Here is a 13468-nt window from a genome sequence, read left to right on the forward strand (position 1 = left end):
CCTATCTGCTGTGACAGAACCACATTATGCACAGTCGGCATAAATGTAAATCTGACATTTTTAAAGGGAGAGATACCACACACATTTAACATTTCAGTATTCTTCTAATAGGGTTGCCTTGGCTGCGCTCAGTCTGTCTCTTAAAAGTACAGAAATGAAGAATCACAGAATCGTCCTCGTAATTGAAACTATACATTTCCCTATATGCAGTATCTTACATATTAGATTTATTCTATATTACCTAAATTGGACATTTGCGGCGCTCTACAGTACATCCTTCTCATGAAAGCGTTCAAATCTTGCAGTTCCAAGTGCTACAAGAAGTGATCATTTTGGTTTCCGGCAGACGTAATAGTGATTTGAAATAAATTGCCAGCCTGAATACAGTTAGCATTATAAGTAGTGTTTAGAGCGGGCTTTTCCTTCCACCAATAATTAGTCTAAGATTTCCATCAGTCGGTAAATGCCTCATGTACGTAAACACCCGAATCACGGAAACTGACTCATTCTGAGAGTAATTTCATTCTGTGTGAAAGGGCTGGTTTAAATATGTAATCTGTCATGTAAGTGCTGTTTCTGATTGCTTTCCATTTGAAAGATATGTCTACTCTTACTGCTTACGCTTGTGCACACTGCACCTGAGTTAATTCAAAGATGCTCCCCTGGGACGACGCACCACTCACTCCTCCATTGTTTGTCATTTACGAGCCCTCTCTTCCACTTTAGAGGTGCGTCTTCCTCAGGGGAGCCATCGTTGAATAGGTGATGTTAAGCAGTTTTAGGGAGATAAACAGGAGGCTCAGCGTCTGCTCAGTAACGCCATTTGCACTATATTCTCTTAAAGCGGCTGCTTTTGTAAAAAAAAACATAGCAGTAACTAGTAAAAGTGCCACATGCTCAATGCAGGTCCATCTTTGTCAAAAAGATTGCTCGTGCTGGAAGGCTGAATTCTGCATTTAAATCCTTATGGAGCATTTAAACAGGACGACTCGCCTCATCATTTTATTTAAGCGCCCATACTTTTGTGGTAATTGCCAATCAAACGAATTTCATATGCAGGAAAAAAAAACTGGTGAATGTATAAAATACAAAAAAACAACAGAAAATATCTCTGCAAATTGAATGAATGTGTTTGTAGAACAAAGATACAGACTACGGTGAATGTGTGTGACCTTCACCAAAGGAAATAGGGGAACTATCGCAGTAAACAATCATTTAGCGATATGCAGATGTCTCTGCTAGATATAACTGTGGTTTCAAAGCATTTCATTTTCTCTTTCAACAGTTATCAGTTATCTGTTATACAGTTATCTGTGCTACCTGTAGCTTTTCACTTTTCAACCACAATTAACCTGCTTTAAAAGGCACAAACACACAAATTTGACCTCTAGTCAAGTTGAATCTGGCTCAGCACAGATTGGTTGCTTTCCTTCGGCGTGGTGGAGTCTTGCTAATGCCATTAGGAGCACTAAAAGGAGGCAGAGGGACCTGATTTTTTCACAGATTATCTGTCTCATGTACTCCTGTCAGGATATACTGGAGTGATAGTTTGAGCAAATATAGCAAAAGGTTATTTTTTTATTAAAGTTACTAGCTTTAATTAATCGATTTGGGGATTGTTTGCCTTTCGACTATTTTCTCAATAACTCGTGTTATTTGTTCTACTCCCTGAACAAAGCTAAAATCTCAAGAAGAAAACAAGAGTCAGCAGTTGAGTCAATGGGGAGTCTTGCAGGCAGACAGCAAACCAGGCAGGTTTATTAAAAATGCACAGACAGATCAAACTAAACCTGTGCTCAGTAATATAAGACGTGATGCAATTTGTATTACGAGTGATGCCACACTACAAAGCTGTTTTTACTGTATTTATTAAAATCATTTAATTTCAAGAAACACAACTCATTTATTTATTTTCTGTTAAGTTATCTTTGAAACATTCATGGTGTTTTTAGGCCAACATGCTATCAAGGCTGTTCCGAGGTCCTGTAAGTCCAATGTTTAATTCCCTTGGCTATGATTTCAAAGCCTAAAAATATAGCCGCTGTGCTTGTTCATCTCCTCCAATTGATTCTATATGGAGCTGCACATGTGACATGGCAGATTAAGGGATGTGACAAACTTTTTCTCCTCTTGCGGCCGACAGCACACTGCAGCCATGTGTTCACTGGCACACTGATCCGTCTTTGGGCATTTGGGTAAAATATTCAGTCCCAAAGTACAGAACTAGTTTATACCCTCTAAGACCATCTGTGACAAAAGATAGATCCCAAAACGGAGACAGTCTGAATGGATTGACTGGAACTCATCTCTGAACTCCTTTGGGACTTAAAAGCATCATCTCTGTGAAACTGCACTTATGAATTCCTTCAGGATAAGAATGTCTTTTCCTGGCAACATGTCAGCATTAGTAATTACCAGCTGTGATTGATCAAAATCTTTTGTTGGATCTTTAAGTGCAGCTCTGCCAGAGAGGAATTTTTTTTTATTTCTGCCGCTAGAACTAGGCCAAAAATCACTCAATCTTTATAATTTTAAAAGGGGACAAAGTGCATTGTCATTCACAACTGCAGAGAGATGACAGAAGATTAATTACTGTGGCATTTTTGAGACTACATTAAGTTGCACTTATTAATCTTCAGCTAGCTTGTTTTTCTGTCTTGCTCTCTTTCAATTTCCACATAACGAGAAAGAGCTACAGCACATTTAAAATGTTAGATATTAAGACTGTAAAGCAATTGACAATTTACTCATTTGGTTGCAGTCTGCAGTCAGCGGTGACACTAACATGGTTCACTGCACTCTGGCAGAAGTCACGGAGATCACAGCATTGGTTGGGAGGAGTCTAATTAACACCCGTCTCTGATGCCCATTTCCTGATACCAGATGATGCCCACAATAATTTAATTTCCTCACCATGCAAATGTCAATGCCAATTCTTTCTACAGATCCCCCACTGTTTCCCAGCAGACTCTGGAGGGAAGATAACCTCAGTAGATATTTTTCATTGTTAATTTCCACTCCACCCCTCTTTACCATAGAACCATTTTTGTCTTTTTCAAGGCGGGTACCTATGATGGCCATTCCCATGCTCACTTATGTTTCATAAGTTGTTGCAGCAATTTTTTGGTTGATACCATTTGTTACACAGATTCGGTGCGAAATTTATAATTTTTTACCACTCCAGAATTGATAAAATCAATCAATGATCCCTATAAAATACCACATTAAGACACCAAGAACAATTCTGCAAGAATTGTATTTTTCCATGATTGGATGGCGAGCAGTTTTGTTCTGGAAACTGAGCAGAAACCCCCTTATTGTCAATCTACCTAGGAAAGCCATCCATCCTCTACATACTCTAGGTCTGTAGTTTGTGGCTGTATAGTTTCATGAGGCTGTGATTATCCTAGAGGTCACCACAGCTCATTTTATACAGTGATACAAAGTTGACAAATTTCAAAAAATGGTCTAACTCCAATGAAATGGCCACTATGGGGACTAACATCATCACACATGAATACAGTTGGATTCATTGGATCCACAAGAGTCTCAGCTTTACAGTGATACCCGATTTATGTAATTCCAAGACTGTTTAGGGACCCCAGTGTGCAGAAACCAATTTAGAATGGGTGGAAATAACAATAACTGCATTGTTTTTGCCCCAAACTGCATGTGATTATCATAAAGTGGGCATGTCTGTAAAGGGGAGACTCGTGGGTACCCACAGAACCTTCATTCACATATCTTGAAGTCAGAGGTCAAGGGTCCTCTTTGAAAATCGCCATGCCACTTTTTCCTCGCCAAAATGTTGACAAAATTCAGAGTGTTATTTAGCCTCCTTCCCGACATGCTAGTATGAGACAGTTGGTACCAATGGATTCCTTAGTAAAGTCGGCCGGCGCCCTCAAGGAGTGGAAGAGGTTAAACAAGATGATTAAATGTTCCAGCCACATGCCAATCACACTACTTTATAGTCTGACCACATGGTCTTTAACATTCAGTGATAACTCTGGTTGGCAGACCCACAAAAGAAAATATCTGATTGATTGTCGTACAATGTGAGCAGGGATAGGCTCGCATTTTAGTGTAGGGGAAGATTTCTGTTTCTTATATCCCTAAACTGCAAATGTCTTGAGTGAGGTTTGAAATCTGTGTTATTGTTGATGAGTCTCTTTATACTCACATAATCAAACGACGGTAAAAAATGTTTTAAAGTTCAGAAAAACTGTTCCACACACGGATGGTATACAGCAAACGCATCCCACAATCCGACACCCCTTACAAAACCTTCACAGGAAGATCTATTCCAGACATATCCCTACTTTCTCAATCAGTCTACCATTCATCTGTCTCCACACAGCTGTCCTATTCATCAGGCCATCTCAGCTGGATACCCACCTTCTCCAGCTCATCACTGACCAGCCGGCCATCCTGGTCCACATCCAGGTATTTGAACATGGTGTCCACCAACGCTCTCTTCTCCTCCATGTCTCTCTGCTGGCTCTGCTCTGGGGTTCTCAGCACTTTGGGTTGCATATCCAGCAGCATGCTCTTCAGCCTGTTGTACTCCGACATGGTGCATGCGTTGCCTGCAAGAGCAAACACACAGATATGGAAGAAAAGACTTTTGATTAACCTCAATTATACAAGCCGAAGCCTTTGGATTGCAGCTGCAAATTGGATTTAATGTACTTGTGTGCTTTATAGAGGGATGAGAGGAAAAAGAGGGCAAGAGGGATAGATAATGTGTGTATTTGTGCAAGCATGTGTGTTTGTGTCCTTGAGTGTTTACTCATTTAAAAAATGTTAGTTTTGTGCTTGCATAATTTGTCTGACAGCTTTTCGGAGCAGGGGGTCCAATTAATTACAAGTAATCCTTGAATCCACATGAAAACAAAAGGTAAACATCCTCATTTAGACCCTCTCGAGCTTCTGTTCCCTCCTTTGCTATGGGATTAGAGCTCATGTTTCAAACCTGACTAGGCGTCTAGCGGCTGATTTTCTGCAAGGCTTTGCCTGATGAGGATGTGCAGAGGAAATGAGAGACCACAAATTAATCACGGGCAGCACTCAGCATTTTTTTTTCTTCACACTTGAAATCAATAATTATGCAAAACACGTCTGTGGCATGCTGTGAAGGACTTGATACTAATGGAGAGCAGGGAAGCAGCTTTGCCTTTTTCTTTTCTATCGTGTCTCTCCTTCGCTTTAGTATCACCTGAGCCAGATGACAGCATGAGAGACGCTGGCGGGAGGGTGGAGGGGCCTACGTGCAAGTCAGAAGCGTGGTGATGAGAGAACAAAATGTGAAACACTCTCCCATATGAATAAATCATTAGGCGACGTCCATGCCCGATCGCTGCAGAGCAGGAGACCCCCCTCTGAGAGTACACAGGAATGGATCTCATTGCCTAATCTCCTCCGACAACGCAACAACTATCAAAGCTAATGAATGCAAAATGAGGGGACAGGATGAACCTAAAAGAAAGACTGGAGAAGTTTAGTCCCAGCATCTTCTTTTGGTTCCAAACTCGTAGCAGTGGGGAGTGCTGCCAAAGCACATCTACAGTTGTTAGCACAACTGTCACTGCAGCAAAGACAACACAGGTTCAACTAGGCTACAGCAGCAAGACAATATCTCCCGCTGTGGTACTGTATGTTAAAGTGCATATTAAAGACGCACATATGTTCACGCTTATGCATATGTACACACAGACACGAATAAAATGTTTCCCGGTGTGCAAAATGCCTCCTCATCTCAAAGCAAAACTCAGGGTGAACCATGATTAAGTCCTCAATGACCTCTAAGACTACGTGCTCTCCACTGACCTGACTCTGGGACAGCGAGCAGGCCTTTAGTGAAGAAAAAAACGTGACTTGTTTTATTACACGTACTGCACTCCATGTATGAAACTTAGCATTCTGTCTAAAATCTAAAACGAAAAAACTAAAATGAGACTGTCGTCTCATGGCAGAGAAAAGGGATGGTGGTTTGTTCAAACAGCCTGAGACCTCAGGTTGGTGACAAATTAATGGAAAACCCAACATAAAGCAACCTAAAGCCATCAGAACAGCTTTAATGCTCCTTACCATTGGTGTGATCGTTCCCTAACCTTGACCAAGTGGTTTTAGTTGTCTTAACTTCACCAGATAATTAACCTCAAGGGTGGACCACTACAAACTCATGTGGGTCATTCTGAAATGTAGTGACATAAGACCTACTTTATCATTTAGGTATGACGACTTGGTGAGATCTCTGCCATCAAGATTCTTCGTAGCTATGTTGGAAACATCTTAAAAGATGAGGCTGGCATTGTTCTACATTTTTCTTAAAATGTTAAACTAGAATTACCATCTTTCAGTTCTATGCCTCTGCCAACCGGTCAAGTTGCAGTTTACATCCATGTCTGTCCAAAATGGCATCACTTCATCATTTTATCCTGTTAGACATTTGTGTAAAATTGCCATAATTAGCCTATAAATACTTGAGTTATGGACAAAAAGGTGTTTGTGAGGTCACAGTGACCTTGACCTTTGACCACCAAAATCTAATCAGTTCATCCTTTAGTCTTAGTGGACGTTTGTGCCAAATTTGAAGAAATTCCCTCAAGGAGTTCCTGAGATATTGTGTTACCGAGAATGGACCAGACGAGCATACGGACGCACAAACGTACAACCCGAAAACAGAATGCCTCAGGCCGAAACTATCATCGGCATGGGGGCATTAAAATATATTGAAAAGACCAAAACCAACAAATAAGTCCATCTATCAATATGTTCTGACTTCCCTATTGTCTGCAACACTCAGCCCCGAGCCCATTGGTTACTACTAAAGACATAAATCTGGGTCACAAACATATAGTTTCATTTTTAATGCAGGCTAAATTATCTCCTAAAACAGTTGGGCACTGTCGTTTTTAGGAAACGTCACTCAAACAGGATTACATAATGACTTTGGTGAGGACAATTTTGAGCTGTGGATTAAAATATATTTGCTGCCCTACAAAAGCAGTTTAGAACAACAATTTTTGGGCCATCCCAACTTTGATGAATTGCATACAGGAGCGACTGACAGCGCATATGACATTACGAGACGGGAGCTCCTTTACTTTAGGTTAGGAGTGCCTCTAATTTGTAGTGCTCAGACTTGTTAATCGAGTACATCTATCAAAGTGTTTGGATGTTTTGCTTGGTGGTCGAGGTCAACGCAGAAAACAGAAAGGAAGTCATCAATCCAATAAATTTCAGTTATCTCCCGTTTATTTCTGGGAGGATTGCATGATTTGTTTGACAGTCACACATGAATACACAAGCAAAGACGAAAAGCCAAAGAAACACAATGAGACACACGGGTCTCAACACTGGCTACCCTTCTACTTATTACCACACGAAGTCTTACACACCCACACGACTAAGACAATGTGCACTCCTCTCTACAAGCAGCCAGTCATGTCAAGGTCTTGGCTAAATCCCTGTTCAATGTTATTCCTGCGGGGCGAATGGGGCGTGAGATGGATCAGACATGAGGGATCATCACCTAGCTGTCATCCCTGTCCCTGCTCTGGAAGGACGGAAACAAATTAACACCCCCAGGGTGATTTGCATCTTGTCATATATGGAGAGAACAATCCTCTCTTTGCTCAGACTTACTCTGCCCTCCTTACACAGAGGGAAAAATAGCAGGAAAAGATATTTAACTTACTGTTTTACACGTATAAGAAAAGGATATTTTAAAGACTTGTGTAGGAGGAGACATGTTCCATCAATGTTGCTGCACTGGCAGAGGTTGATAAAGGTCATAAATGACTTTAACGCCCCAATGACCTCTTTACATCTCCAGGTTCACCTTCTATCCTCTGTCCGTGGTGAGAAAGTGAACGTTACACCTGGATGTTACAGTGAATCACGCTCTCTTTCTTTGCTGGTGTGAACGTCCTTTGATTCAGTCTCTCTCTCATTCTGCTGAGCACAGCAGCTGCAGCAGTGGCAGAGAAATATCTGTCTGTATTACAGTGCATCCACCCCTGACTCTAACACTGTTTTATTGTTCTAGAGGGAACCGGGCTCTCTTTATTGCCCGTTTGAAATGTTAGCTGCTTAAGTGAGTGATCCGAAGCTGCTCGCACCATGGACGCCCAATGTCCCGGAGACGGAGCTCCTCTCCGCCGCTCAGAGCGTCCTCCGAGCTCACACTTTATAAATGTCAGGCAGGGGGAAAACAAACAGAGGGAGGAAGAAGGAAAGGAGAAAGTCCCTGTCATGCTAAAGGGAACGGATTGTTTGAGAGGACAAAAAAGTCATGCACATTTAAAGGGGTGAAACCTCTCAAAGGTAAAAAAACAAACAAACACAAAACGTGGTGGGGAAGTGTGCGAGTGTGCTCCTAAGTATGTCAACGTGAATTTCTTTCATTGTGTAAACTCTACCACAAAGAGTCGAAACTCCGGTATTTTTTTTTACAACAGTCGCTGCCGCCATTTTGGACTGAAAACGCTTATTATATTTATAATATTTTATTGTTCAACTCAGGTCATTTTGGTAGAATATGACAATAGAATAGAAATAATTTAGTTTTACTTTTGTAAGGGACTTTTTGGGCAGATGTTTTACAGGTGTCCGGTAGTCGGTTTCAGTCCAAAATGGCGGAATTGTAGCTTTGCTGCTGGGTGCTGAAGTTGCAATGGAACAAACAACTGACTTTCACTTCTTGGCAATATGCGTTTTTTGATAGAGCTGCAATGATAAGTCGATCGACAGAAAAATGATTGCAAACTATTTTGATAAGCAATTAATAGTTAAAGCAATATTTCATGCAAAAATGTCAGAAGACGCTGTTTTCAGTTACCTGCTTTCTCTGTTTTATATCGTATTAAAGGTGCTAAATGCAAGATTGGGAGCACATCTATTGCCTTCGCATGCTCTCGACGGCGACTGATGAGCTGGCGCCAACAGTGAAAACAACAGCAGCACTGCAGACGCAGCTAACCGAGTTAACCTGAGGGGGAACCGCAGGGTGAGTGCTACTGTTCCACAACGGCGCCGTCGGTCGGGATGGCATTATCAGCTGTAACTGCCATATGAGAGCAGTGCAGAGCGGCGGCTGTGAGCGAGCCAGTGGGGCACGCTCACATGCACTAACATGCACTAAAAAGCCGGCCCAGCGATGTCCGAAAAACGCGGAGATACTCGGATTACAACACACACAGAGGGGGAGTGACTTCATTCTCTGCTCAGGTAGACATTACTCCTCTATATCTTTACATAGCAAATAGTTGTGTGCTGCTATATTAATGCTCTGGATCTTGTATATGGAAACTTTAAAATGAAAAGATGAAGAAGAGATGCTGATGAACAACAACTAATGACTGAGTTTGTGTGGAAGACGAGGTCAAATCTGTGTAAAAATCTTATTTTAAAATTCAATTTGCAGCATGACGTTCTGTAGTTTAATAATATATAGCCTATGACAGTTTATATTTCCTCCTTATTTTTCTGTTAACTTTTCATTACTAGAAGCATTTTACATAGCTGTGCAATTCACTGCAGGAAGATGTTGTTTGCTGTACAATGCTCGCAAGAACAATTTCTTCAGAATTCCAGTGAAATGGTACAAAGCAGTCAGACATCCACTACAATTCAGATGTGTATGAATCAAAAAGCTGCACTTATTGGATGAGTTCTTGGCTCCGTCTAAAAGATGGAGGAAGGGAACGGGGAATCCAAGGCATCAATCCTTCCGATGATGAAACCTCCCCACAATGCCCTCCAGGATGTAAAAGTGTTCTGCGTTAAATTTATGTCTGCCTGACCTCCTCTGGCTGAAATGATGGGATTATTTACTGCCATGCCGTCTGTGTGCCGCTAATATGCGATGGTGATAGACCTCCCTTCCAGATAATTATGAATATGATGGACACTCTTTGCTCCCGAGGGCAACAAGGTCTACAAGAGCTGAGCCAATCTCGGAAGGGTGACGCAAGTCACAGGAGAGCCTCATATTGCATAATCGCCGTTGGCAGCTTTAAATCGGCTTACTGTGAGCTTCATAGTTTATCCAGCATTTCCTCTGGGACTGAAAACACTTACATCTTTACCTTTTTTCGTTTCAATAGTCATCCTACTGTATAGTCAGTATGTTTAACTTGTAAGTAGGGCTGCTATTTTGGTCAATATTGAGATTACAATTATTTAAAACGATTACGCATTGTCTTTAGACACATCATGCATTCAGAAAGAACATTTTCCATTTTCACCATAACTGGTGAAATGCCAAACATTTGCCTACTCAAGCTTTTCAAGTGTGAGGATTTTCTGCGTTTTAAATAATTTTTTTATCACGGTAAATTGAATATGTCTGCATTTCAGACTGTTGGTTGGGCAAAATAAACAATCTGAGAATTTATATGGGGTCCTGTGACATTTTATAGACTAAACGACAGAATCTTTTCTTAAAGAACTTCCGATTAATCCTTAGCTGCATCCCAAAATTCAGACGTATGTGTCAGAGAATCAATGTAGTAGCATTTGTTACAGCAAATTACGGTTGTATTTGACAGAAAAGACACCAAGGACGCCCTCTGGATGAATCCGAGTAGCATGTGAGATATTCTGCGGGAAGTGCAATAAAAAACCCCATAGACATATATTTCCATAAATATGAAACCATGGCACAAAACCAACCAGCCATTATTCAGAAACAGCTTGCACAGCATCCATCTACAAAGAACAGCAGGAGGAGGCTGGTGAGGTGGAGGGAATTTGCAGCAACCTGGGTCAACAGCAGCAGCAGCATGAATGATCAGCAGAGTAAGAGTATGAGCTGTCAAGTTATTAAGACCTCACTGGCTGTTTCAATGTTGTCGGGGATTGGAGGAGTTGGCTGATATGATCGTCTGGGAGCTGTCGCGGCTGACCATGAGTGAAGTATCGCCTGCCAGAGTGACAGGCTAAACAACATTCTTGCTTTCTAAATTAATATCCCATATGGGACTGTTCTTAGGAGCTTGTTATTGATAGTGCGAGCAATAATCCCACGTCAAAAGCAGTAAAAAGTGATGATTCGTAGTTTAAAGTGACTCCCACATTCCTCAGCTAATACATAACTCCCGCTGATTTAAAATGAAGTCTCTAGATTTCCTGAGTACAGGCAAAGCTGTCTGCCAGCTTGCCTCACCATACATTCAGCAGAGTGGATCAGTGTGTGCTCGGGAAGCCTTATCAGAGTCTGTGCAGCTTGGCACTGACTAAATGAGAAACTCGTTGCAACACCAAAGCTATTGGCAAAGCAGTGAAGGAGAAATAGTACAGTAGCATTCACTCCCGGCCTGCCTGCCTGTCTGCGAGCCTATCGTCTAGAACTGCCTCCTCAAACTGCACATCAGCACTATACACATCAGCCCTATATCTCTTCCCCTCTCTCTCTCTCTGGATCCGACTCTCTTTCACTCTTACTTACTCGCTCTCACAGAGAATCCCGTCAGTCTGAGCAGAAGTATAACTTACAGGGATATGCAGAGTTTAGTAGCTACAGCACACAGGCTGCAGCGACTGCACTGCTGCCCTCTTTGGATGAAGTTCCCCACTGAACCAAGTTAACACTTACTATTATAAAAATGACTAGTATTATTGTTATTGTTGACACTGCTGTTGCTGCTGTTCTTTTAATAATTAGTGTTGTGAAAAAGCCCGCTGAGCCCCCATTTCATAAGTGTCAATACATTTTACACCTTTCTTTTATTCCCCTTTGAGAGTTAATGATCACGATGTAAGCGGTTCTTAATCATACTGTTGCTGATTTACTCAGCAGGTACAGCTGTTTTTTGGTTGTTTTTTTTTTTAAAGGGGGTTGTAAGACTGCTTTTTTCTTCCTAATCAGCTCTTAATTAATCACTTGATTAGTTTATAGTGCACTGCATGGAGGCTGTATTGGGTTTGGTTGTGTGTTAAGTGAGTTGTAGGTGTTTGTTTTGAAGACTTTCAGGGATTATTTCAATGGAGGTATTCATGCCCACAATGCAGAAAATCTTTATTATTGGTTTCAACTCATTGTATTCTGATGATATCTGGGATCTCATCAATAAGGCTTCATATTTTGTGTTACATATTGCTCACCAGTGTTGGAGTCAAGACCACCTAAACCAGGAGACCAAGTGATGACCAAGTACAGAGTGTATCGAGACCAAGACAAGACCGAGACTTTGAGGGGTTAAGACCAAGTCAAGACCAAGAAATTAGTGTACCAAGACCAAAACAAGACAAAGACTGAGGGATTGAGACCAAGTCAAGACCAAGAACAAAGCATACCAAGACCACGACAAGACCAAGACATTGAGGGATTGAGACAAGATCAAGTGAGTCCCACACTGCATGACACACATAGATAAAATGTGGAACATGCAAACCATACGCACTCCTCAAATTGTACTACAACACTGTCATTCACAGTGACATTGGCCTCTAAAGAGATGACAGATGCTGGGACAGAAAGAACTCCCAAGCACCCAACTGCTGAATCAATAGAACTGAAACATCAGCATCACACCACGCATTAGGGATGCACCGATCCGACTTTTTCAGTCCCGATACTGATAGCAATGCCTGTGATTTGGGTATCGGCCGATATCGAGTACAAATCTCAGACCAGTGTTTATTAATGAGCTGTATGGCTCACTGTGTGGAAGTGACTGGGATCATTCTTTTATGTGTAAGGCAACATCGGGTTTGACTTAAACATTGCTTTCCTAACTTTGTAAAACAAAATGTAACAAATATATTCTTAGATATAAATTTACTGAATTGTTATTTATTATTAAAATAATAAATCGTACACCAACAACTTGGTAAAACATCTTCAAATTTAACAGGATTTACAATTCAAGTATAAACCTTTTTAATCCAGCAACAACGTATTTTCAGTAGTTGTGTGCACACTTGTGAGAGCGAGTCCAACATTATCATAACGGACAGAAACGTTGGCCAAAGCTACAAAAATAAGACCCAAATGTAATAATATTCTTACACATGCATCTTTGGGTCATTTTATGTTGTTATCGGTCAAGCTGATAATAAATACATTTAATACATTAAACCAATATAAAACAATAAAGACTCCAAACATGCTTAGTGCAGCTCAATAAAAAAAACTGATTTCCTTTCTTTTCCACTGGGCTTTTAAGCACAACTGGAGATATTGAGTCCCATCCAATAGCCCCAGTTAGCTTCATTCTCCCTGGACATTTTGCAAGCTATTTCCCGCAGAAATGTACAATGCCATAACCACAGTCAATGCAATATATTATTTTCTGCTTTACATTTTTCATGCTCAATAACACAACGTGGTTTCTCACAAATTGCAGTCTGGTCGAACAGCAAATTGCCTCCTACCTGCATGCGGTTTTGACAGTAACAGCAACGGAGTATTGCCTAATGGATACTCAAGTGGCTCAAGTGGTTTGTTCAGTGCAGGGTC

At 41.1% G+C, this 13468-nt stretch overlaps 1 protein-coding gene across 2 annotated transcripts in view; it reads right to left on the minus strand.

Annotated features, from left to right (window-relative positions):
* Positions 1-13468, minus strand: part of fstl4 (follistatin-like 4) — a 314390-nt gene that overhangs the window by 70794 nt on the left and 230128 nt on the right. For both annotated transcript variants that reach the window (XM_037748469.1, XM_037748471.1), the window contains one exon: positions 4399-4589. In XM_037748469.1, the coding sequence (XP_037604397.1) occupies positions 4399-4589 (191 nt within the window). The remainder of the gene's footprint in view (positions 1-4398; positions 4590-13468) is intronic.

The sequence above is a fragment of the Sebastes umbrosus genome, chromosome 17, assembly GCF_015220745.1.
Source record: "Sebastes umbrosus isolate fSebUmb1 chromosome 17, fSebUmb1.pri, whole genome shotgun sequence".
NCBI classification, from domain to species: domain Eukaryota; kingdom Metazoa; phylum Chordata; class Actinopteri; order Perciformes; family Sebastidae; genus Sebastes; species Sebastes umbrosus.